The sequence below is a fragment of the Henckelia pumila genome, chromosome 2 (assembly GCF_033568475.1).
Source record: "Henckelia pumila isolate YLH828 chromosome 2, ASM3356847v2, whole genome shotgun sequence".
Classification (NCBI taxonomy): Eukaryota; Viridiplantae; Streptophyta; class Magnoliopsida; order Lamiales; family Gesneriaceae; genus Henckelia; species Henckelia pumila.
Window position 1 is genome coordinate 134297865 of NC_133121.1, and position 26945 is coordinate 134324809.

Genomic DNA, 26945 nt, shown 5'->3' on the forward strand with positions numbered 1-26945 from the left:
AATTTTTGAGCTCATCTCTCATCCTTTTTTGATCTACATTTTTATCGTTGATATTCGATTATTATTAGAACAATTTATATTGACCTATACTCTAACCCTAAAAGACATGAGTGAAGTTTTATTTTAAAATCGAGGGTAAGAATGAGATAATTTTACGTGATATTTTATTATGACATATTTATTGTCCAACAAAAAAAATGATATTTTTATAAGTACTTTTAAAACATGAATGTGCATCGTCACATATACCCATAAATGATACTACTTTGACTTGGAGATAAAATGATCTATGGTATATTCAATACAAATCAATATAAATGAAAAATAAATTATATTGTATACAACACTTTGTAATATCTCAACACAACTGATAATCCTCTCAGAAAAATGAATAGGCACTAATGTCATTTTGAAATAAGAAGCTCAAATGACTATAACCTCATAATTGTAAATTTACGTGACTTTTAATACTTTCTACAACGTTTTATTCATTTTTTTGGCGTCTCAATGTACAAAATTCGTCAGTATATATAACTATAAAAAAATGTTTTTTACATTTAAAATGTAATAGTTTTTGTAATACGATGTTATAAAATAATCAAATAAATAAAATTAAAATACCACAATTTGACTACAAAGTAATGTATTTTAAATTTTTTATAGATAAAATATGAAAAATATTTTTTGCACAACAAAAGAGGTAGTAGAATTATATTAATATTTTTATACGTGGCCTAGGACCAATTTTTTTAAAAGCAAGAGGGTAAATACCCAAATTTTCAAGCGGCTTGGCCCCTTTTAACTTTTTATTTATTTATTTATTTTAAAATTTTGGTTAGCATTTTTTTTTGTTATTTAAGTAATTAACAAAACTGGGTAATTACGATATAATAATAAAAGGGGTCGATATAAATAAGTATCTCTATTAATCTCCGACAAATAATTTAAGTACCGATTTTAAACTCAAAGAAGACCGACGAGGCGACGACACGAAAAAGGCCGTTTCAAAATTTTTTTATTTTCCAAAAAAAAAAGGAAAATAGAAAGGAAATTTGAAATCATTCCGACTTGACTTCATCGTTGAGAAGTAGAGCTGAATTTGCAAAAAACCCCTAAACGGAAAACTCCATTGCCTGGCGGTAACACACGCGCTGCTGCACTTCCAACCCTCGCCATTATGCCAATCTCCGCCGCCATCGAACGCACGTTTTTCAAAGACAAGGACGGCGGCGGCGGCGGTGGAGGAGGAGGAGGAGGAGGAACCCGTATCACCATAATCAAAGACCGCTTCTTTAGCTTCTTAATCTGGCAATTTCTTCAATCTACTTGCATATTCTTCATCTTTAAGACCATTTTCCTTTCCCCCTTCACACCCAAACCTTTTACTCCCACTTTTCTGTCCTTGCTTTCATTCCTCGCCATCCACTTTTCCCTCCTCCTTATTTCCATCTCCATCTTTTTCCTTTCCTCTCCTCATTTCCTTCCCTCAGCTTCGCCCATCGATGTTTCTCTTGCCTTGCTCCGCCTTGTTTTTGTTCCCGGCAGTCAAAATTCTTCAGAATTGAGGAAGAAGTTGAGAGTTTGGTTGAGCTTTGCTTTGTTCGTGAGCGTGTTCGCCGTTGCGGGGGCATTGTTTGCCATTTGCATCTGCTGGGGTTGCGATGTTTATCATCTACAGTCAAGGTCTAAGACTCAGAGAGCTGGGTTGGTTGGGAATTTGGGGTTTAGAGGTTTTATGATGGGCTTGTTTTATGCGTTGCATTATGTTTATAAGCAACGGTGGGTTTTGCGCTTCCCGATTATTCAGGTATCCGCTGTTTCCTTATCTCCAATCATTTCTTTGTATTTTTTTTTTGTCAGTATGCCAAACAGAAAACTTGCAAAACTAAATGAATTCCCTTGATATTGTCTTGGGGTATGGGTTAGATTAAAGATCCTAGAACAATCTCTCACGGAGCTTGCCATGAATGTGACAGCGTATCTCAAAATGTTATCGATGAGGAAACCTGAGCCAGATGAATTAGGACTTTGTGATTCAAAAAGTGAAGATTAGAGAGCAGATTATATATAGACATCTATTACATGTTTCATTATGCTTTATGTATTGAAATTCGTTTGTGGAGAATTGTGGGAGTATCATTATTATGTTTTTTGAACATGAAATAATTATAATGATGTGGGAGGATTGTTCAATGTTAAAAGAAATTACCCATAGTTCTGTGTGACGCCCTCTAACAATTCAAATGGATGAATGTAGTTTGTTCCACTCAGTTAGTTTTACTAAGAGTATTAGTATATTCCTTCGCGGAAACAAAAACTGTTAGCCATATCCATTATCTGCTATCAATAGTTATTTACCATATTATAAAATCTAACTTCGAGGTTTGACTATCCTGAACATTCTGTAACATTGATTATGTATTGCCTCTCATATATGATATCCATTTCCAGAGATTGAGAAATATTGTCTCGTTTAATGCAATATACTGATCCATCTGCTTGTGTCTACAGCGCCCTCCTTTCTTTAGCTTTAAGATGGGGCTTCCTCTAGCTGTTGGACGAGCTTTAAGGTTTTCAGCTGCTGGTTACTTATTATCGGCTTCACTGGCATTTTTCCTGCCTGCTGAGTACAGAAGCCAAGCCTCTGGGAGAAAGTTTGTTGTGGAACAGATTATATTCTATTTTGGAAGTTTTCTAATGATTTTTTGTTGGGAATTGAGTGACCACCTACACCAGGTTTCTTCGCCAACTAGCTCATTGTTCCTACATCTGTTTTGTGATACCGTTTGAACCCTTATAAATCCTTCAATGCTTCTAGTTTGACTTTTCTTGTTACTTAGTCTATTAACCATGGTGTTTCTCTACAGGTGCTTCATACGAAGAGGTTTGTATTTGCACCTCCAAAAGGATCAGCCGCCGCAGAAACAAATCCAAGTGAGCAACTTCTAGTGACACTTGACGAAAGCACGCCAAAGTCTCTTTTGCAATATCTTGCTTATCTTGATCTCTGTATGTTGTGTGAGAATAATGTTGATACATGGCGTCGAGCTGCATTCTTTGAGGAAACCGGTGAAACTTATAAAAGAATTATATCTGCATGCTTGGGGCCTCTGGAAAACTTCACTAAAAAACTTGCTGAAGGTCTAGAGAGCTCATCAGCTGGTAACTCTCTGCAGTTGTCGTATCAGTTGACTTCGCCAACCAACCAGCTTGTGGTTTTGAGACTTTCAGAATCATTTTATGACTCCCAGGTACGATATCAATGTTTTCGGATCATGCTCAAGTTGCTCATCAAGTGATAACATCATTATCCAAGTTCTGAATTATAGGATCATGAACTATCAAGGAATAAATTGTTTGCTAATGGTGAAGATGCTTGATCAGATCATATTTATTTATTTGGAATTTGCTGTCTTGTGCTATATATTCTATATTTCTATCCGCTTTTCAAGTATAACATTCAACCTTGAGCACTCTGAAATTTTAGAGTTATGGAGCCACACTGGGCTTCTGATTAAATTAGCTGGTTTTAGTAGAACTAGGAACTCAAAGGCCGCACTTAGTGGCTGGTGGTATAATGGATTGATTTTTTATCGATAATAAATGCTTTGATTTTGGTAGAGAAAAAAATCATAGGTGATAATTATTAACATATTTCATACATGCGTTTGAAGATAGGATGATTGACATGTATATCATCGGAGTGACAATCCTTTCATTTTTCCATCATCTTTGCATCACCTTGCGGCTGTACAACTGCTAACTCCAAGCTACGCTACTTCCTTGCTCCTTCTCCTCTCCCTCTCCCTCTCCCTCCCTTTCCACTATCTACCCCTGCAGCTGCAGCACTTGTCCTTTGCCAGCCCTTTTTAGCTTATCTGCTCGTCTTTGGCTCTCCTTCCCCAATGCCAGTCCAGCATTTGGGTTTAATTTTACAACCTTGCTCCCCTTTTCTCCTCGTCTCTCTTCCCTCTCATTCGTCTACTCCCTTTCATTTTGCATCACAAGTGATTTTGTGTCACATCAACAAGTTTCCAAGTGTGAATGGTGGAGGACTGAGGGGTATATAACTTAAAGGTTGGCTTGAGGAATAGCACAGTCAACTGTGGAGCTAGGTGATATGTGGGAGGAGTGCATTGGAGATAACGAGATGCATTTATCCATTATACACAGGCATGGACAAAGAATTTTGGGCTGCATCCTTCACAGCAAATGAAGGATTAAGCCATCCTATCCAACTTAATCAAGCCTATGTTTAGTAACTCTTAAAGAGTTTATTATTCAGCACCCAGGAAACCTGATCAACATATCTAAGCATAAAGATTGCTAAACATTTGGATATTTAGTTCCCTTGAACTTGATTGGATCATTAGTTAGCTCCCCTGACCAACACTACTCGTTTTGATTGCATCAATGTTGATACCCCTCTTATTTACTAATTTACACATTCAATATTAGCATGGGTTACTGGATAAATTATTCTACTGACCTTATAGTGTGTGGGCATAGCATAGCATAGCAAACTTTTGAGTCACATTTAAACTGTGGAAATTTTAGTATCTGTATGGAAGGTTCAGCGATGCTGAAACAGCAAGTTGAGTCGGATAAGATAAGAAAGAAATACGTGATAACTTGCAGCTTGTTGCCGCAATTGCAAAGCGTTAATTTTCTTTTTTTTTTTTGAAAAATTTATTTTTCTTCTTATTATTGTCTAAAATTGGTCTATGAAACTCTAGAACTCGACACAGTAATTTGTAAGATTTTTTTAAAAAAATTAAGCAAACATACTATCTGTCCTGTATCATTGCATAATTTGGAATTTCATTGGAAAAAAAAGGGTGAACTGGTAATTGCTTCAATTGATATTTGTCTTTAAATGTTCCCCAACTTCCTTAAAGGGGAAATGAAGCTAATTTGTTGCCGACTATTTTCAGCTTTGTTCATGGTGTGCTCGAATTGTTGCCTCGTTGACTGCACGATCACACAAAGAGGACAGGTTTGGTGTTGCTCAACTCTCAGGGAGCAATACTGCTGTGATCTCAACATTGCTATCTAGTTTGTTAGCTGTTGAAACTCTCATTGGGAAGAAGACCAACATACCATCCGCGCATGATCTCATGAGTCCTAATGGCATCAGATGGGCAACCATGAACACACGGAGAAGAGAGTCAACGGGTAGTACCATGGGAAAAGTAAGAGGCAGCCCTGTTTATGCCAAAGCGTATGCATTGGCTGATATTTTGAGAAGTTCGATTTATCTAATCATTTCTGCTTTTCACGATGAGATGCTGAATAGTGGCAAAGCGGGAGGTCTTGAGAAGGATTGGATCATAAGCAGTAAGCCTCTGTATGGAACACATGAGCTTCTTCTACAAAAACTGCACCTCTTCTTGGATTTCCAGGCTAATTAGTGCTTCGATTGGTTTTTGGGTTTCTCTCATTCCTTCCTGAGATATTACTCTTTCTTGCTCAAGATGCATCGCTGAGACTTTGAGGAAAGTTACCCAAGATGGAAAATCAAATACATGTCAAAAAATCATGTTGTCTACACCTCGGAAGAAAAACTTTTGAATATACTATAGCATTAGCCCGTGGATTTGAAGATTTCTGGAAGAAAGAAAAACCGGAGAAAGTTAATCTTGCTCCACTCTGTATGCATTTTTGTTTTTGAAATTTCTGAGTCTTAAATTAGATTGTTTCCAGAGTTTTTGGATGCCTTGCACATTGGATATGTGTTCCTGGCCATGTTACCGGAACAAGAAATTTTTCAAAGATTGTGCAATGATGTTATATATGCAGAATAAAGAGTATAGCTTCATGCAGTACATGTTTATCCTTTTGGATTACTCGTGTTGATTTCCTAATATCCGGGGAAAAAAAAAAAAAAACTAAAGTCATCACGTTATTCTTACCTTATGTTTTTGGCTTATATCTAAACAATGTTAGTTGGTGAAAATGTAATGATTTAATTCAAATAAAGGAACTTGCAGAAAGTACTATCTAAAGAATATGTAAATGACATGTGTGTATAGTCCCAGAAAGACGAGCCCAAATAGTTGAAATTAGGATAAAAGGAAACACCCAAGTGGCAAATAAACCGATTTAAAAAAAATGGGTCTATTCTGTCATTCGAATAAAAATCTTCGGTATATATCGTTGAGCACAAACATATATTTCATATAACACATATATTTTCACTGACCCATAATGCGTTTTGAGTGTTTTTTTTAACGTGATATCGAAATATCCGAATATCAAAATTTATATTGTTAGGACGATGTTTCTATTGGATTTTTGATAATAGAATTAGATGGTCATTTTGGTGTCACAATTATTATTAAAATTTAAATTCATTTCAATTTTTAGTGGTTACGCCGTTAAAAAAACGAAAGAAATAAAAAAAAAATAATCAAAATTAATCGAAATGAATCTCAATTTGGAGGAGAGGTGGATTGAATTTCATGTTGGGTCGAAAATAGTTGCGTGCTGAGATATGTTGTGGCGCAGATTTTTATGGTAAACAACTATCAACTTGCTAACTATTTTTAATATTCATTTGAAGAGGAGAAAGAAAGAAGATAGGAGGAAATTCCCCGTCGCTCCTTGGCCCATGAATTCCACCTCAATCACCGTGGCTTGCTGCGGGGGTGCCACCAGTTTGAATAGCAGGACACCGACGTGGAAAGCTAGACCGCCGAGAGCCGCGCTGGTGGAGAAGTCGAGACCCGTGCCTGCCCTCAGAGGCGGAGGCGGGGAGAATGCTGCTGCTTCTGTTGTCCTTCGTGTGAGAGATGACTCCTCCACTTCCGCAGCTCTTTCCAGAGACCGAGCTGATGATATGCAAGCAGAAGCCAGGGCGATGGCCCGTGCCGTTAATGCTTCTGTCTACAGCCCAGAAGATTTGACCCGTATGTATGGCTCCCGACCGATCCAGGTGGTGGGCAGGGCGCTGGAGGTTTTCGCAGGAGTGGGTGCATTTGGTCTGAATCTGTGGCTCGACCGAGTCAACGGCCTGCTTGATAGGAACCAAAGATTGCGGGCTGTTGAGCTCAGAAAGACTTGCACCAGATTGGGACCTACTTTTGTCAAAATCGGTCAGGGCTTGTCCACGAGGCCAGATTTGTGCCCGCCCATATATCTCGAGGAGCTTTCTCAGTTGCAGGTACCGTGTATTTCATTTACAGTTCATGTTGGTTTATCAAATTTTTTTATGGGTAGTGACTAATCAGATTTGAACTATCAACTGGTATATTTTGAAGTGAGGATGCATTGATCAGGATTGTCTTCCGTTAGTGGGGTGAAAGATGCCATTGATTTTTTTATTACTGTTGTATGAAATGCTCATAGAAAGTTGTATGCTTTTGGCACAATGATTGTAACTTTCTATTGCAAAAGCAGGTATAGGTACTAATTCATCTAATTGATCCTCTATGTTAAGAAATGTTTTATGAAGTTTCCTCCTCTTTTCTCCACAAGCCAAGGATACAAGTGAACTTGCTTCATGTTGAAAGAGATTCATTATAATGTCTTATAAGCGCATACATTTCTAGTCAAATTATAATTTTCTAAACAATTATTTGAACCACTTTATTTAGTGTCCGACAAAATCCTTGAAATAATAATATTTAAGTTCAAGATCATCAAGTGGGTTTTAAGGGGGGAAACATTAAAGAAAATCAATGCGTAACTTAGCTTCCACAAACTGCCGTTTTTGCCTGGAAGTCTTGCAGTCTTCAGCTTAGAACCAAAATCTGTCTATTTCTCCAAGCGTCAATAATGCAACTTAGAGCCATCACATTTTCGAATTGCAGTCTCATTAACTTGTATATTTTTCCTGTTGTTGACTTGCGAAGTACTAGAATTGGGACACTATAACTTAGGCGTTACCTGATACTGTTGTGAAGTTGATTAAATTGTTTTGATTTCCTTTCTGTTGTTGGAGTAGGATGCATTACCGACATTTCCAGATGCAGAAGCATTTTCATGTATTGAGAAAGAATTGGGATGTCCACTTGATTCTGTCTACTCATTAATATCCGCATCTCCAATTGCTGCTGCCAGTCTAGGCCAAGTTTACAAGGCACGGCTGAAGATATCCGGGCAGATTGTTGCTGTGAAGGTGCAAAGACCTGGTATCGAAGCAGCGATAGGGCTAGATTTTTACCTGATACGAGGTTTAGGATTTCTTATAAATAAGTATGTTGATATAATTTCAAGTGATGTTGTCGCTCTTATAGACGAGTTCGCTAGAAGAGTTTACCAAGAACTCAATTATGTGCAGGTTAGTTTTTTAGATTATTTCTATTTCCTTGAAGCTCATCAAGTTTGTAGCAATATTGCGCATGGTGCCTATTAGGATACACCCTATGCCCTTCATTTAGTTGCATGAGCTAGAAAGCTAGTAGGTTTGAATGTTAATTTTGACAGGTCTATGCAGGAGGGTCAAAATGCAAGGAGATTTAAAAAGTTGTATGCCGACAAAGAAGACGTTCTTGTTCCAGATATTTTCTGGGACTACACGAGTGGAAAGGTGCTAACTATGGAGTGGGTTGAAGGGGTCAAACTAAATGAGCAAGATGCCATAGAGAGGCAGGGGCTCAAAGTTCTGGATCTGGTAAACACTGGTATTCAATGCAGTCTTAGGCAGCTGCTTGAGTATGGCTATTTTCATGCTGATCCTCATCCAGGGAACCTCTTAGCAACACCTGATGGGAAGCTTGCTTTTCTTGATTTTGGAATGATGAGTGAAACTCCTGAACAAGCAAGATCTGCGATAATTGGTCATGTTGTGCACATGGTTAATCGAGACTACGAAGCTATGGCACGTGATTATTATGTTTTAGACTTTTTGTCCCCTGATGTAGATGTATCTCCTATTGTACCAGCGCTGAGGAACTTCTTTGATGATGCTCTAAATTCAACTGTCAGTGAGCTCAACTTTAAAACCATTGTGGATGGTTTGGGTGCTGTCTTGTATCAATATCCTTTCAACGGTAAGGGCTTACTTTCGTTGAAATCATCTATGTTGACTGCATTTGATAGGTCAAGTCTATGTGAGAACATTGTCCTACTTTATGCAGAGGAAGAAACTTTTAGGCTATATATTTTTTGAAAAGTTGATTGCCAGAAGGAATGAAAGGATTTAAGTATGGGAAAATAGAGGAGAGTATTTGTGCCATAATGATGTAGAAAGCTATCTTCAGCCACGGTTTCCTGGCTGATGAACAATAACTGAGAATGTTGTTTCCAAAAAATGAGTGCTGGTTTGATTTATATTTTAAATATGGATTAATATTAGTGAAAATTGGCTTGAAGAAAAAACATTGTTCATCATTGCTGCAAAAAAATCCCTGAAAACATTAATTGTTCAATGTACTAGATTTAGACTCCTGATAGAACTCAAATAGCTATTCGATGTCTGAATACAGCTGCTGATGGACTGAAACCGTTGCATCAAAAAATTTATAATTCTGAGATGATGAGTTGAAGGAAGTTTTTGTATTTGGCTGTTCTTTTGTATGCTTAAATGTGGCTTGTGTTTATGGGTATGCATTCATTTGATAGCCTAGGGCATAATCTTCTGATAAATCCTTGCCTCAAAGCAAAGAGTATGAAGTCCAGACTAGCAAAGATCTAGACACATTCTATCATAGTAAAGGAGGCTGTATTCATCCATGTTTATACGGTGTTATTCTTGTCACTTGTCTGTAGTACATATATAATCTGTAGCAGCTGTTCATCGTTATAAATGCTGTTTTGAAATCAGGTCATATTTCACCGGTTTGTAAATTAGAAATCTGTCTAGCAATTTATGTTAGCTTAAAGAGTTCTGGTGCTAGGTTGTTTAATCACAAAATTCAAAGGTTATCTACAGCTATTATACTTTCATCTCCGTTTCTGATTGTTATTTCTACTTTTTGCAGTGCCAGCCTATTATGCCTTGATTTTGAGGTCTCTCACTGTTCTAGAAGGTTTAGCTCTATATGCTGACCCTAATTTCAAGGTGCTGGCTGCGTCATATCCTTATTTTGCTAAAAGGCTTCTTACAGATCCTAATCCATATCTGAGAGATGCACTTATTGAGTTACTTTTCAAGGATGGGAGATTCAGGCATGTATAGTTTAAATTGTTCGGTTCTGGTGTAGTGTATATGCTATTCAGTATTCTCCCGAGTCATTGGCAGAATTAGAAGCTTATGTTCATTGTTTGTGACAGGTGGAATAGACTTGAAAACTTGCTAGTCCAAGGGAAGAAAGACCGAGATTTCTCTGCCAAAGATGCTTTGCAACCTGTTCTCAAACTATTGTTGGGTGCTGATGGTGAAGAGCTGAGGGTTTTAGTAATTAAAGAAGCTGTTCGCGCCACTGAAGCTATTGTCCTGGGTTCTGTGCTTGAATCATACAACTCTATGCCCGATCTTGTACGGTCTCTTATCTATAATCCTAATGCAACCAGTCCATTTGCAATGAACATTGCTGAACAGGAAAGTATGCTGGAGCTTAGGGCACAGGTATTCAGAATATGGGCACTTCTACAATCCTCAAATAATTTCGATCCAAGTATTTTGCAGCCCATACTTCAGGTTAGAATATATCATTTCTTTTTTACTTCACATAAACTGCAATACCTCCCTGAAGTAAGTCTCGGTATCATTACATTTGTCATCACTAACATCAGTGTTGGGTAATAACATTCATGTATGGTTAATCCACCGTGAGAGGTAATTCAAATAGTCAAGCTCTGATTAACTTTTATAATAAAAAAAAACTATGGCACACCCCCTTAAACTTGAGCTTGTATGTGATATATAGCAGCTTGTCACAAACATAATGATTTCTGGAACTAATCCATGCCCCTATAGGGAAATCAGCCAAGTAATTAGCAGATTTTTCCCAAAAGGTTCAAATCATCATTGCAAAGTGAGAATTTTATATGACAATGATCTTTGCATTAGGCATCAAATTCAAAATAATGTAAGATTAGGTGCATTATCATTGCAAATGACCTCCAGCCTCCAGGGGATGGGAATGTTAAGATCTTAGTTGTCGCACGATATTCTGGGCCCTAATTAGCTCACAACTTATATGTCCTGCTACGTCCTATTTAGACTTTAAATTGGATCAAGACCTATATTTTAGTTCTTTTTATTTTTTTGTGAAATCAAATGAGACGCAGTAACCTATTATAGATCGCTGTCATATTCTCACCCGGTATAAACAGCATTTATTATATTTGACAATGTCTGTGTATGAACCACAATACCAAGGGAAGAGAAATTTCGAATTAATGAACCACAGCTGAAAAATGAGCATCACCTGGTGTGACGACCCGGTTCTTAAGCTCTCAAATCATGATAATAGTCCAAGGTTCAAGGATTAAGGCTAAGATCAAAAGCCTAAATTTTTTTTTTTTTTTTTTTGTAAAGGTGACCTGCGTGCGCGTGGGGAGCACCCCTCGCGCGGGCGCAGTTCAATGGGGCAGCGGCCCCATGGCTTGGCTTGGCCTGCGCGCGCGCGAGCAGGCCAAACAGCCAGAAAAAAAAACAGAAAACTCAGCTGCGCGCAGGCCAAACAGCCAGAAAAAAAAACAGAAAACTCAGCTGCTGATCCCTCCTTCAATACTCCAAGCACAATCTATCCAAGTCCAAGAAACATCATCAAAGAAGGTAGAGGAGTCATTAACAAGACTATATCATAATCAACCTCATGTCAACTACAATGCCATTGCTATACAATAACACCATAAGATCAAGTGTTATACAAGCTAGAATAGCATACACTCTAGATATAAGTTCAAGTCTATCATTTATACAACTCCAACTCTAAACATAAGATCAACTTATATAGTAAAGTAGACAAGATTCAAGTCTAACAACTATACAACTCAAACTCTTGTTCTTAACATAAAGGTGACAGCAACTTGACTGCTATACCGGATCATCACTCTAATCTCTCAAATCTCGATTCATCAAGCTCGTCTTTGCCCTGTTCCTAAACCACCTGTTGTCATGCACACATACAAACACGACAACAGCCGGATAATTCCGGTGAGAAACATATTTCCCAGTAAAAGCAACTAACATGCAATCACTTTATATATATCAAGCTCATGATATAAAATAAAATACAATGTATGCTTTAAAACAGGTTACTCTCAAAGAATCTCTCATTTCATCGGTTGGGATCCCGAGAAGAAGATATCGTAACTAAACCACCGACTCTCCCGATCGAGGTGGGGCTACTTATCTTACTTCTCTAGACTTTGAAGTAACCATACATCTAAGTCAGACGCTAGGCTAACTCAACCACCCAGGCCATACATATATAGTTCCTGAAATCGTCTATTAGAACGCTTCCGTTCATTTCAAAATCAAGGAGTAAGTCTCACATGATGAATGCAACATATAATATCAATATAACATTCATTAACATCATATACTCCATCAACAAGTCACATAAAACACATAAGAGCAAATAATCAAATACGTATGTGATTTAGGGAACTCAATACAAATCATGTAGTACCCCTTACCTGGATCACCTACTTAAACAGAACTTAGGCATGCAATTAACTTAATTAACAGAAATCAGAATAAACTGCGGAAACATTTACACAAATTACAATCCCAAGACAAGGAATGTGTAAATATCCAAATAGATTATACAACCATATCGAAAGCTGTATCAATCCAATAATAACAGAATTAAAACCTAGGCGAAGCTCCTGCTGGCCAACCACTGCCTAGCCCCTCTTGGAACCACCTGCCTCGTCCAATCGCCAACCTGCCCCATGGAATAGAGTGTCCATAAATACAGAGTCCGAGACGTGAGCATAAAACACTCAGCACGAGAATATGAGTATGCATGCATGCAAAGTGAACTCCCTATAACTCGAGGTCAAAGATCAGATACAGAGACAGATCGGACCCTGGTATGTAGCACGTTGTGGCGTCGCTTCAGGAGGTGGCTCCCATACCGAAATTCGAGTGGATATGCCGGACCCAAATCGATGAAAGTCCATCCACTAACAAGATAGGGTACAACCCTACTAATAGACATCTCGAAGGAGATAGCTCAATATGCAAATGAATGCAGCATAAATCAATGACATATAAATCATGCAGTCACATAATACATGCATACTTAGTCAGGATATCTCGAACAGTACTGTCGTACCTCAAATCAGTGCAAGCTCTACCAACTCTAGGTCCACGCCTATAGTCTGCTCTACACTGACAAATGATATCACTGTCATTATAGTGCTCTAAAAGCCTTAACTAGGCTATTGCATACTCCTAAATTTTTTTAGGAAGCAAAAACTATACCTTCGTCCGTCGTTAGCCCTTTGATGTCGATACCTCCAGAACTAGGGCACAACTCCGTTGCGTCTCCTGAACGCCTCGCCGACCCCCGGGTCAAGCCTAAGAAGACTAGAACAACTCCAATAGGACTAGAATGGAAAGGAAAACTCGGAATTGGCAAATGAAAGTGAAGCCTCGGCCTTCTATTTATAGACATCGATCGGAACCTCCGATCCCGTCATCGGAGCTTCCGAACATCCTCATCTGCCACGTGTCAAAATCTCACTGGTTGACTTCGGATAGGGGTGATCGGAGCTTCCGATCCTTCCACACGTCAGGCCTGACGTAATACCATCGGAGCTTCCGATCCTGCTTCGGAGCTTCCGATCTTGATCGGAACGTTCGATCCAGCATCGGAGCTTCCGATCCGTCCGATACCCAATTTGTTTAATTAGTATTGATTAATCCCTTAATTACTGATTTTGGGTACGGGGTACTACAAATCATCTCTAGAAGTCCACTTTTACCTTTCAAGTATGGTTTCAAGATGTCTTCTAGCTATCCAAATCTGAACAATTAACCACCATCAAACTTGTATCAAAATCTGTATTAAAAAACAACCAAACTCCATTGTAGAATAACTTCACACCTTGCTTCAAATCTCTACCGGTTCGAAGTTGACGTTCTCGAGTTCGAAAGCATTCAAACAAAATCTGAAATGAATTGTAGAACATTTACAAACATCAGCTACAACTCATAAATATCTCAGCCCAACATACGATAGCAAAACAGCCTCAAATCATAAGTTCGGCAGCGTAACGGCTAAATTCGGCAATCCAAAACTCAACTATATCAAAGCTCACCAATATATACATCATCTATCAGCTATATATCAATCAAAACTCAGCATATCAGCAAATATATAGCTCGAATTATACACTGGAATGCATAAGAACACCATCGATAGCCATTCGTCGATTGGGTTTTGAAAATACAAGATACAACACTTTAAAAACTCACACATAAACAAACGTACTGATCTATGCCATTTCCGGATTCTCAAAACATGATGAAAGACATAAAAACTTACATAAAATCGAAGGCCTCGTCGCAAGGATTCCAAAACACTTTTCGGAATCGAATTCGGGTAACCGGAACAAAAGATACATGCTTATACATGCTTATCAATCACTTAAAAATCTGATAACTTCCTTTCTATTTGCAGTTTAGCCCCTCTATTCTTCAATATTTGCAATTTGGTCATCCAAATATTTCATTCAATTTCAATCCTAAATAATTTAAAAATATTAGAATTTAAATCAAAACTCTACATATTCCCATTAAAATTAAATAATTCCGGGCGTTACACCTAGGGAATTTCAGAACTAAATAAAAACAATCACGATCCCAGGGACCGAGATATCTGGTCTAGTTATTGTCAATCAACTCAACTTCCTAACCATCCTAAGGTATTGCATTGTCAATAATTACAAAATAAATCCCATCATTGGGTTCAAGTTTTGTGTGTATATCCATAGGGGTTGTCCCCTGAAGTGGAACCCAACATATATGTTTCACTCAATGTGTAAGGACTTAGTTTGATTTCAATCCCCCAGAAATATGCCAATGATTCTTGAACTTTGGTCTAAGGTAAGATTGGAGGTGAAAATAGAAGATTGGATGTTTGAGATTCTTTCTCATCTGAATAATTGTCTACTTAGAGCAGATTGATGCAAAAGGGGAAAAGGTGGACTGTGATCCATAGACATAGTATATGGTATTATGAGCTAGCCCCATTCCAATCCATGGTGGAAGAAAAATAGTATTTTGTTGTTTGGCTTTGGAAAAGCTAGTATATTCTTGTATGAGCTGACCCAGTAAGCTTATTTATTGAACCAGGTTCTGCAAGAACCAGGAGCACGAAGATTGGGAGGGCGTTTGGTTGGTGGAATCACTCAACGGCTAGCAGCACGCTTACTACAGCAAGTTCTCCGGGCTCCACCCACAAATCCTGCTCCCACTTCGTAATTTCTTTCCAACTATTACCTTTGTAAATTGGTTCTTTTATTTATTACTTTTCCTGGGTAGGGGCTCGATACCTCATCTGATACAAAAAGTAAACAGAAACTCACATATGATATTCTGATAATGCTATTCCAAAATGAGAATGGCATTGAAACTCTTCCTTATATATAGAGAATTCCGATCCTCCGTCATAGGCTTTTTCTTCTGTGTCATGCATCCATTTTTCGATTTCCTAATAAACAATTGTCATGCGTAGTTATGTACTTGTGTTACTTCCATTTCTACATTCAAATTTTACTTTACAGTACTTTTTAAAATGGATTTTGTTGATGCTTATGGAACACTCTTCTCTACAGAGTCATGCATCCAGGGCATATTTGAAAATAATCTTTATCAATTTTCATAAGATACCAAGTGTTGTAATAAAGATCGATTCAAAATATTTTTCATGAAATGTCAACACTAAATAATTGTGTAGTTTTAATGTTGTTTTTGCACGTCTTTTCAAGCATGAATTTTAAAATATACATAGCGTGAACTACAAGTATATGGATTTTTTTTAAATAAAATATTAACTACAAATCATAAAAGGGTGAAATTGGAGCACCGAGTAAGTCTGTAGAAAAATTGTTTTGTTGAAATGTATGTCAGGAATTATGAAATCTTACGTTCAAATCTTATTGTATGAGCTGTGTGGTTAGATGAGAAATCTACCACTTATATTTTATATAAGAAAAAAATGTATAATCAAGGGTGAACCTAGGATTTTTTCCTTAAAAGGGACTAATTTGTACATGAAAAAAATTTATGAATAAAAAACACGAGGTCAATATAAACCTTGTGTATGTCAATGTTTGTTATCTTCATTTATATCTTTTAACATATTAGTGTATTTTTTAAAAAAATAAAAAATAAAAAATAAATTTGAATCCCAATCATGCTAGTAATAACTAATGACACAAAATTTTAAGATTTCAATGTTATAAATACTATAATAATAATAATAATAATAATAATAATAATAATAATAACAGTTATAGATATTCTCTAAATCTAGCAGGGAATGTATTTCAATAATTAAATTTTATTTAATAAAAAATTTCATGAAAATTTGATCGGTTAGTGAATAAATTATTTTTTATGTTTAAAGTAACTTAATAATTATTTTATTTATATTACTTATGTAAAGTATCGAATTTTGAAACTTTATCAATTTTTAGATTTGACAATAAACATAATTATAAATTTACTTTATATTTATAATGTTATTTTCTACCAACTATCATGTAATGTCCCATTCATTGAATGTTCCATGCTCAATATATATAAAAAGAAATTAGAAGCCAAAATGTGTCTCATTCATACCAGTCCCTATAAATGATACATTACACAGAAAAAGTGTTAACTATTATTGAAAAAAACTTGAAACAAAAGTTTCTGCTATATGTTATGCTATATATTGTACTGTTTTTTTCCTTAAATAATGTGGTAACATTTCCACGCGATCTTTTAATATACTCTAATAAAGTTATAATGCTCTAGTTTTTTCACAAACATATATTGTATAACAGATCTTTGATTTTCATTAATTATCATGCAAATTAAAATTTACATAATTAAAATTACCATACTGTATATAATTATAGAATATATTTCTAGCACAATAGAGATGAATACAATTGAGTTGACTTATGATTGGATCATTGACTGTGAACATGTAAATACAAATTCAAGGCGGCCTGCACTACGTACACTCTAAAGCGGTGGAGACGCGGCTCTATATATCAACCCATCAATAAAAATTTCAATTAATAATAGTAATGGTAATCATTCTGTCTCACTTATATAAACAATTACTTTTTTGTAAACTTTGTTTTTTCAATTATTTTCTTAACATGTGTGAAAAAACTAATGATCGTATATATTTGGGACATATGTTAGACTATAGATTTCATAATAGGGTCTTTAACATCCATATGTTGCATTCGTTAATATAATATTTTGTTATAAAATTATTTAGTAATTTGCGATTGATATCAATCATGTGTACATAACATTTCGAAACTATTTATGATATTATTTACACATGCAAGTAAATATAAACAAGGGAATGCAATATATATATATAGATATATATTAATTTAAATTATATACTCGTTTTTAAGTGTAGTAAGACAGCTAATAGATCATTTGAAGAGTACAATTTTAAAAATACATCTTTTGTTAAATAAATAATTAATTTTCTATTTCCTGGTTATATATTTTTTTCATGATGCATTAATTATAGATAGATCTAGGGGTGGTAAAAATTTTCAAAATCCCGACCTTTATCGAATCTCATCTCATTCTCGTTCCGAAAAAATCCATGCCCTACATTTCTTTTACCCGAATTTTCGGGATTTTTTTCGTCCCGATTAATATCGAGAGATAGATCGGGAATAAAACCTTATCCCGACAAGATTTCTGACCCGTCCCGAAATAATACTATACTATATTTTATTAATAGAATGAGCTAAATATTATTGTGTTTTCACTCACATAATAATTAATTATAGATTTAATTCACATAATATTTTTTGTTGAAATGATTGAATAGTAGAATAACGAAATAACATTTTCGTGCATTTTTTTTAAAATAATTAAATTAATAATTAAATTAATTCATATTTATAATTATATAATTAGATCAAATACTAGAATAAGATAAGTAATTTGACAATCTATTTAACAAAATTTAATAAATAATTTATATCCGAACATTTTATTAATAATTATTCGATGCATATTATGATTTTTTTTTGACAAAACATTGAAACATTATCTGAAATATTTTAATATTATATGTTTTAAGTTGAATATTTATTTTTTATTTAGAAATATAAATTTCTAAATAGTATTTTTTTAAATAAAATAATATTTTTTTTTTGTTTTTTGAACGAAATCTTTAAAATGAAAAAAAATCGTGATTTTCTCTTCCTATCTGACGGGATCCCGAATTTTTTTGATTCTTTTCGGGACGAGAATTGGATAGAAGGGTTACGGAACGGATTCCGACCCTATTCCACCCCTAGATAGATCACTTTTTTTAAAAAGCTACTCGTCCTTGATATATTGTAGGATATAGTACGTCTATTGCATATTATTTTATTTTATTTTATTTTATTTTATTTCCAAAAAAGAGATGTGTTCATGTATGATTATTTAACCCTTAATTTACTATTGAATCAATTTGAGTGTACAGAACAACTTGAACTTATATTTTTTATAAATATATAAAGGTTGTCCTAAAATTCTTTGATAATTGTAAATGACTCTTAGTAACGAATTGGCTGGTCATGTTTAAAAAATATATATATGATTAAATATTAATGAGTAAATTAAATAGTATTTTACATATATCTTACACCCATGATATTTTTGAAAAAATCAAGCATATTTACTCCGTTTGTGTGTTGCGAATGAGTTTTTTCGTTGAACTTTAATTTGTATTTAAAAAAAAAAAAGAATTTTAAACGTCAACGGGGTACGTTTGTTTTCGCTTACGATGAATGCTGATACATTTTATGGTACGATTAATTCTAATGTGGAGATTCGTGGAAAACCTGAAACGATCCATTTTCACAAATATTCTTGAACCACAATTGTCAACCACCTACTGCTTGACCCGTTGACCCACAAGCACAATTTCAACCTTCTCCAGCTGAGTGGGCCTCCCACTATTTTCCCCTTAATTTTCATTCAAACAAGAATTAACTTCAAAATTTCATAGAAAAGTACTCTCATTCAGTAATTTATTATACATTTTACAAAATCAGGTTTTATTTTTAACATATTGGGAAACGATTTTGATATACAAATAGTTTTAGATAATCTCAGTATTATGATAGTTTCTTGTATCTATAAACTGTGGTCTTTAAACATTAAACCTTACATGCCACTTTACATAGAAACTTCTGTTTTGTCAGATAAATAAAAAAACTGTTAAAATAATAAACTTGATATTCATATATAATTATGCGTAAGCATGTTTACTGGTCTCGTAGTACCAACAATTATATTATATTCGTTTTATAATTCGGAATTGTTACTTATCGAGGTGCAACTTCAAGTGGAGAGCTCAAAAGTCAAACTAAAGATTGTAAAGTGTGTGTAAACAACGAAGAGAGTGGATAGAAAAGACGAGGAAGCTGGAGTCAATAATTTAGGCTGCCAAATGGGAAGAATCCATAAGTTGGATCTAATTCGTAATCTCAATGCCCTTTGGACAACGACTCGTGTCTCTTTCATGATCACCCATCTCTATATACCTTAGCACCTGTCCACCCATATTACAAGTAAAAGATCCTAATCATTTTTCATTTTAATACCCAAAACTCACTATTTTTCATTCTCAAAACACCGACCATTTATTAGGCCAAGGTGAGACTTCAAGAACTAAGTGGTCTTGGATTCAAATCTCGTCGACTGGGTGAGATGTTTAGTTAGTTACGTCAAGATTAGAGAAATCCCCACGTAAGAAAAATTGATTTCTATGAATTGGGTTTCGAACTCGAGATCCCGAAAACAATATGAACATGAAAAGAGATAATGGAGAGGGGGAAGACTTTCTGGTAAAATGTACATATGTACATAGCACACACACATCAAACCTTAATCCAAATATCATTCAATGTTAAGTCTGGGCCGTACGAGTTTGCTCATCTTTCTTCTCTTCGTTTTCTCTTCTTCTTGGAATGTTCTCTGCTGCCATCAAATCGAGCGTGATTCTCTCCTATCTTTCGACCGATACATCTCCGCCGCCGTCGCCCCTCTGAATTGGTCTTCTTCCGCCGATTGCTGCCAATGGGAAGGCGTCACTTGCCGGAGCTCCGATGGTCGAGTCAGCCATATATCGTTGCCCGGCAGAGGTCTCCGGGGAACCATTTTTCCGAACTTTATTCTCAACCTTACTTTTCTTTCTCACCTCGATCTGTCGAGAAACCAGCTCTCCGGCTCTGTTCCCGACGGCGTTTTTCGTCGACTACAAACACTGGACTTGAGTTACAATCGTCTCTCTGGTTCAATATTTCAAGCCAATCTGACATTGCCCATTTCGGTTCGAACCTTGGATCTGTCGAGCAATTTGTTTAACGGGTCTATCGATGCTTTGTTTCTTCGTCAAGGGTCGAATTTGGTACAGTTCAATGTCAGCAATAATAGCTTCACGGGGCCAATCCCTTCATCTATCTGCAGCGGCTCCCCGTTTCTTGAAATCTTGGATTTCTCGGCGAATAAGTTCAATGGCGCTGTGGTTGGGGGAATCGGTGGGTGTTCTAGATTGCGAGTTTTCAGGGCAGGTTTCAACGCTCTTTCGGGATTGATTCCGTTGGATATGTACAATCTGAAGACCTTGGAAGAAATTTCTCTCACAAACAACAAATTTTCTGGGCCAATCGACGACAGTATTTCTGTGCTTTCCAATCTCAGGATTTTAGAGCTCCATGTCAACGAATTGAGTGGTGGGATCCCTCCAGATATCGGGTATCTTACGAAATTGAAACAGCTCCAGCTTCACACCAACCGCTTGAATGGCTCCGTGCCCCTTTCTTTGACAGATTGCTCCAATATGGAAACGCTACTACTGCGAAACAATCTGTTTGGAGGAGAAATTTCGACCCTTGATTTCTCGAAACTCCAGCGTCTTCAAGCCATCGATTTTGGCAACAACAGCTTCACCGGAGAGATACCCGGAAGCCTCTGTTTGTGCCGGTCCCTGACTGCGGTTCGGCTGGCCTACAACAAGCTAACGGGTGAAATTCCACCTTGCATGGCTGCATTGAAATCTTTAGCACACCTCTCGATTTCAGACAATTACCTGTCTAACGTTGCTGGTGCTTTGGAGATTCTAAGACACTGTGACAACCTCGAGGTTCTCTTTCTCTCCAGGTGCTTCAACAACGAACCGATGCCGGACCTCCTGCATCTAAACGGGTTCCAGAATCTGCAAATACTCACTCTGGGAGGGTGCCAGCTCAAGGGTCAAATCCCTCTCTGGATTGCTAAACTGAGGAAGGTCAAGTTGTTAAATCTCTCCTTCAATCAAATTTATGGCCCGATTCCGACTTGGTTAGGGGATATGCCGAGCCTGTTTGTCCTAAACCTCACACAGAATTTCCTGTCGGGAGGTTTTCCACCCGAACTAGGCCGGCTACCGGCTCTGATATCGGATAACTCGAGTTCAGACTTGAGTTACTTAGCTCTGCCTTTCTTATTTGACAGTCTCCAATACAATCGCCTGTTTAACCTTCCGAGGGGACTGAAAGTCGGGAACAACAGGCTCATTGGCAGTATCCCGAAAGAAATTGGGCAGTTGAAGCTTCTGCACACACTGGAACTCAGCAACAACTTCTTCAACGGCAGCATCCCTACCGAATTGTCCGGTCTCGTTAATTTGGAAAGATTGGATATGTCGGGGAATCATCTTCGGGGTGAGATCCCAAGATCACTGGAAAGGCTCCATTTCTTGTCTGCATTTAGCATCGCAAATAACGATCTTGAAGGCGAAATTCCAAGGGGTGGTCAGTTCGATACGTTCCCCGCTTCTTCGTTTGAGGGGAATCCAAGACTCTGTGGCGTTGTGCTGCATAGAAACTGTCCGGTAAGGTCACCATTTGAAACGTCATTGGAGGAAGAGGGGGAGGAGAGTTCGTCTGATATCCCATTCGGGATTGGATATTTCGTAGGATTTTTTGCAGTCAGTATCACTTTGATGTTTCATACTCCGTGGAGGCGAGTCAGTGATGTTAGCAGCCCTAGCATTAGTTAACTAACCAGGGAAATGTAATATACAATAACCTCATGATATAAAGTTTTGAATCTCTCTTTCAAAAAAAAAAAAAATGTTTTGAATCTCATAGTTATCATTATATGTATTATCTTGTTTTCATAATCATTGGAATAGAAGTAGATGTCTAGATTGAGAGTTAATCACTGCAATGAGATAACTTAGAAGATAAAAACAAGGGGGGAAAATTCTTAAATCAACTAGAGGTTTGTAGTGCTTTTATCCAACCTTGAATCTAGCTTCTCTTTCACGATACAAAAATAGGCTAGCTTTACAAGATCAGATAGCCAACTCCAACAAAATAAAGGTAAAAAAACAGAAAACTGAGCATTAAGAAAAAGGCAACATAATAACTAAAAAAGGAAAAAGGAAAAACAAGACTCCTAAAACCCAAACCCTCTAAAACACATGAACACCTGTCAGCACCAACTAAACATGAGAAAAACACAGGGCTCCATGCTACGAAAGGCTTCCAATATTTAAGCTCTGGTACTTCACCATAGATTTTAGATTCCCAGCAACCACATCGACGTCAAAGGGCACCACCAACGCTTGCCTTAAAAACTTCCAAGTATTTATCAATGGACTTGCCCTTTTAGTCATGGTGAAACCTAGCAACCATTCGCAACCCCGTTTGCTACGATCTTCTCCGGGACAGCTGCAGGCTTAAGACTATCTCCAGATTTTGGAGGGGCATCATTTTTCAACGTAGTAAAATCCCCAATTGCCTGCACAGCTGTTGTCGATTGTTTGTTCGAATCAGAGGCCACCTCTGATGATTTGAGAAGCTTCGGATCCCCATTTAAACTTTCCTTGTTCTTATCCTCGGAGGGCTTTCCTTCCCATACTTGAGCCTAAATGGCAAAGGCCGGAAAAATGAGAAATAAACATGGGATAACAATTGAAGCTTCACAGACCAGAACAAGACTATCAAATTAGAAATAAGTACAATACTAACGCACCTGCTTCTGGAATTGCTGTTGCTTTGCTTTCTTCTCCTGAATTCTCTTCTGGCGATCCTCGTAAAAATCAAAATCATCCAGGATGCATTGTTTAATTGCATGATCTTTAAATATTTTGAGCATCTGAAGTCCCAGCTCCAGCCTAACCTGTATACAGGATTAAAACATTTACTTTTAATGTCCCCTCCAAAATAACCAAGAACGAATTAAACAACTAATACCACCAACATCGTTGACAATGAGTCACATTAGACAAGCAAACATTATACCTCCTGTGTGTCCCTACTATTAGTAACTGGTTTGTTTTCATTATCTTCAAGAATAATGTGTTTCAACAGGCTGTTTGGTACGTCCTTCACAATGTGCCACTTAACAGGGAAACAGCCAATCCACTTGTCCTGCTGCCAATACTCAACATTCTTGTTAAAATCTACAGGCCCAGCCATCTCCCCAACACCAACAAATTGTCCACTGGTGTTAACCTAGGAAAATGATAACATGTCAGAGCAATTATTAATTTAAATGCCATCAACCCAAACAAGTAACCACTCTGAGTTATAGGTATGCTTACCGAGAAGAACAGGAAAACAGGGCAGCCTCCAGGCTTTGTTTGAGAATCCTGGTATGCATTATCTAGCTTCTTGTTACCATTAGGTGTGCTGGTCCAGACATTGTACTTGATGCTCTTATGAACATCATCTTCACTGTATGACTTGATGATAAAGAACCTTGCATCCGCATAGGTTTCAGGGAAATCTGGTCGGTTGTACTGTTCTCGATCAGGGGACACACTTGATATCTCTTTATCATAATCAGCAGCCCCGGTGGTCAAGGCAATGTTTTGCCCTTTGACAGCAAGAACAGCTGGCGTAAAGCCCTTCTGACTCTTTGAGATTTTAGCTCTCGGGCCTCTGTTCAGTTCATTCAGCCCATCCATGCTCTCATTTCCATAACCATACAGGCCATTTCCTCTTCCCCTGGGCCTATACTTGCTATCAAAAGTCATCCAGTCTCGTCCATTTGTTCGTGAATCATATCCATTAGATCCATAGCCCAGACCCGACTTATAAGCTTTTCCATACTGACCATAAAATTTGTTGGGAAACAATCTATTCATGTATCCATTGGATGTGTTCATGGCAGACATTGGCCTTGGATGGTGCAATCCCTGTGGATGAAACAATTAGTAATCCTAATAAATCTATCATACAATTATTTATATGTTCAATCGGATAATAAATGGTTAGTAAGAGCTTAAAGTGCGAATGTCAATCCATTTTGCAAAACAATCGGATATGGAGACCAATAAGTAAATGCTTCTGCAAGATGTGAATAATTTACGAATAAGTAAATAGATCAACGGAACAAAAGTTTTTCACAGAACGGCAAAATGACATCCATGGTGGTGCTCATATTCGGCTTACCATGAAGTGAGGTTGGGTATTCTGACTCCGGGATGAAGGAACATCATTCCCATTTGCGCTTGATGAAGTCAAGGTAGAACCACCCATAGATCTCGGCTGTCCATCCAAAAAGTATGGGCTCTCCATCCATGGGATAGGTACCTGTATACCATCAAATCCAAATCTAGGATCCTGATAACCAGACGTCGGAATTCCTCCAGTCAAAGCATTCCTTCCATAGGACCCATTCACATTGAACGAGGAGTTGTATGTTGCTCTCGCTTGCGCTGAGCCATTATTTCCCTTCGTGGTCCCGCCATTGGAAATGCCATTAGATTTTGAATTAGCAGAATCAATGGGCAATGATGCTTGGTCAGCTGCTGCACCAGTGGCCATATCCCCTTTGGGAGGGGCAGCCATAGTGGGGAATTGACCACCTGTTGGTGTTAGTGACTGGAAATAGGGAGTTGGGTATTGATAGTGCTGAGCTCCATATGTCTGACCATCATGTCCAACGGTCGGAACAGGAGAAACAGCAGGAGAATAAGGACCATAAGGAGCATAACCATACCCATGGTGGTACATAAGGGATCCGTTGTCCCCATAAACACCCTGGAAATTTTCCAAATGAAGTTACAATATTAAACATTAGAATTTAAAATTTAATCAGGCTCAAAGCAAACATGTCAAGAATTTACACAAAAAATAATCACACATAAGCCACATATTAGTAGCCACTCGAAATGCCTGCACTTAAAAAATATTAATCAGGAGAGAGATCTCACTGCAGGAATCTCTAAACCATCGGGATTCATAAATCTGTTGTATTCATCCCAGTCATTAGCACTCCCATCATAACCTAAATACAAACGGGTAGGTTAATGTCAGGAAATATGATCCAAACAATATGAATCCAGATCATAAACAATAACCTGCTCAATCAGGTGCGAACAAAAGAATATATCAAGCTTTACAGAACCTACTCACCACTAAAATAGTATGCAGGGGAAGGATAACCATTTGGGAGGTAACACATTGTTGGATCCATGAAATCAGGTATTAGAGGAGAGATAGACCGATCTGACTGCATCCTATTCGCCGCATTAGCAGAATCAACTGAAGGCTGAGAGTTGACATTTCAAAAATCATAGAAGAAGCTTGAGACATGTTAATTCCCCAAAAGATTTAAACAATAGCCAAAAACATAATTTAAGCACGATAAAGCTCAAATACCTTTTTGGCGGCATCTGAAACTTCAAAAGTTTTTGCTTGTGAGTCCAAAGTCAAATTCTGCAACAAATCTGCACCCTCTACAGCAGATAACAGTAAAGGATCGCATATTTTTAACCCAGAACAGATCCTCAGTTCCAAAATTTCGATGAAGCTATTGCAAAAAAAAACAGAAATAATTCATGCAATAGCTAGCGCTTGATTTAAAACAGAAAGAAATCCCAAGTTGATGCCATGATTCAGAATCAATCTCAGCAAAAAAAAAAAACCCATTATTCTGAATTAGTTCAACTCCATTTTTGTATGAACCAATAGCATAGCAAACCTTAACGTTAAAGGAAGCTTTAGAAAAACAATTGTGTCTAGCTAAAAAGGGTTTTAACAGTACTTAGCAAGAGGGGAGTATTCAGACAGAAGCAGGTAAATCTGCACGAACATGATACCAAATTAAAAATCTAATTCCCAATGATCCAGACCGAAAAATCTCAGTAAAATCTCTATTTTTAAAATTTTACCCCACCCAAGAACTAACATCTTACAACTCCATTCAGATCTACAAAAAAACTGAATAGAACGAAACTGAATCTAAAAAAACATCAGCACATAAACAAAATAAGCTAAAAGTATGACAAAATCCACAAAACCGAACCACAAATTGAAACAATAAGAAAGAACGCACAAAAAATCAGCTAAAGGATACGATCTGCAGTAGGAGCAACGGCCGACATGACCTATGAACAGGATCTTTCTTTCTACAGAATAATCAATCGAGAAAATCAGCGGAACCCTAAAACGACAGCGGAAACGGAGTACAAGTCGGAGCCGCCACAAAGCAAACTCGAGTAGGGTTTGGGTATTGAGGAAGCCAAAAGAAATTTTAAGGGTGAATTTCCGTATTAAATTTGGAGACTTTCAAATACTTTATTTACTTTTCGTCCCTTCACTTCCGTGTATTTGCAGATCTCCCCCATTTTTGGTCTACTGTTCTTCCTTGCTGAAACGTGGTCTTTTTCCATTGGTCTAATTACGTCACACTGCGCATAATAATTGTTCAGACAACAAAAAAAGTAATACAGATGTTAAATGTAATTTTTTCTCAAAAATAGAAACATAATAGACCGTAAAACTATTTCAAAAATACCTCCAAAATATGTCTATTTGTAAACAAGAAATATATTATGGACAAGTTATATTATTATATT

General features: G+C 37.0%; 4 protein-coding genes across 4 annotated transcripts; 3 read left to right on the top strand and 1 right to left on the bottom strand.

The window, feature by feature from the left end:
- Positions 1–1000: 1000 nt before the first annotated feature.
- On the top strand, positions 1001–5813 carry LOC140882555 (uncharacterized). Its single transcript, XM_073288625.1, has 4 exons — positions 1001–1807; positions 2512–2736; positions 2868–3251; positions 4935–5813. The coding sequence occupies exons 1-4, from the start codon at positions 1178–1180 to the stop codon at positions 5409–5411; spliced, it is 1716 nt and encodes a 571-aa protein (XP_073144726.1). The 5' UTR covers positions 1001–1177; the 3' UTR covers positions 5412–5813.
- A 648-nt stretch (positions 5814–6461) lies between these two features.
- LOC140879785 (protein ACTIVITY OF BC1 COMPLEX KINASE 3, chloroplastic) lies at positions 6462–15516 on the top strand. Its single transcript, XM_073283687.1, has 6 exons — positions 6462–7162; positions 7946–8281; positions 8438–8993; positions 9924–10110; positions 10216–10582; positions 15200–15516. The coding sequence occupies exons 1-6, from the start codon at positions 6611–6613 to the stop codon at positions 15326–15328; spliced, it is 2127 nt and encodes a 708-aa protein (XP_073139788.1). The 5' UTR covers positions 6462–6610; the 3' UTR covers positions 15329–15516.
- A 4147-nt stretch (positions 15517–19663) lies between these two features.
- On the top strand, positions 19664–22230 carry LOC140879784 (receptor-like protein 2). Its single transcript, XM_073283686.1, has one exon. The coding sequence runs from the start codon at positions 19995–19997 to the stop codon at positions 22128–22130; it is 2136 nt and encodes a 711-aa protein (XP_073139787.1). The 5' UTR covers positions 19664–19994; the 3' UTR covers positions 22131–22230.
- Positions 22231–22317: 87 nt separating this feature from the next.
- On the bottom strand, positions 22318–26616 carry LOC140879786 (YTH domain-containing protein ECT4-like). The gene is made up of 9 exons (XM_073283689.1): positions 26444–26616; positions 25747–25823; positions 25501–25636; positions 25299–25372; positions 24535–25125; positions 23682–24278; positions 23380–23592; positions 23111–23257; positions 22318–23002 (listed from the first exon to the last, which is right to left on the bottom strand). The coding sequence occupies exons 1-9, from the start codon at positions 26469–26471 to the stop codon at positions 22760–22762; spliced, it is 2106 nt and encodes a 701-aa protein (XP_073139790.1). The 5' UTR covers positions 26472–26616; the 3' UTR covers positions 22318–22759.
- Between the last annotated feature and the right edge of the window lie 329 nt (positions 26617–26945).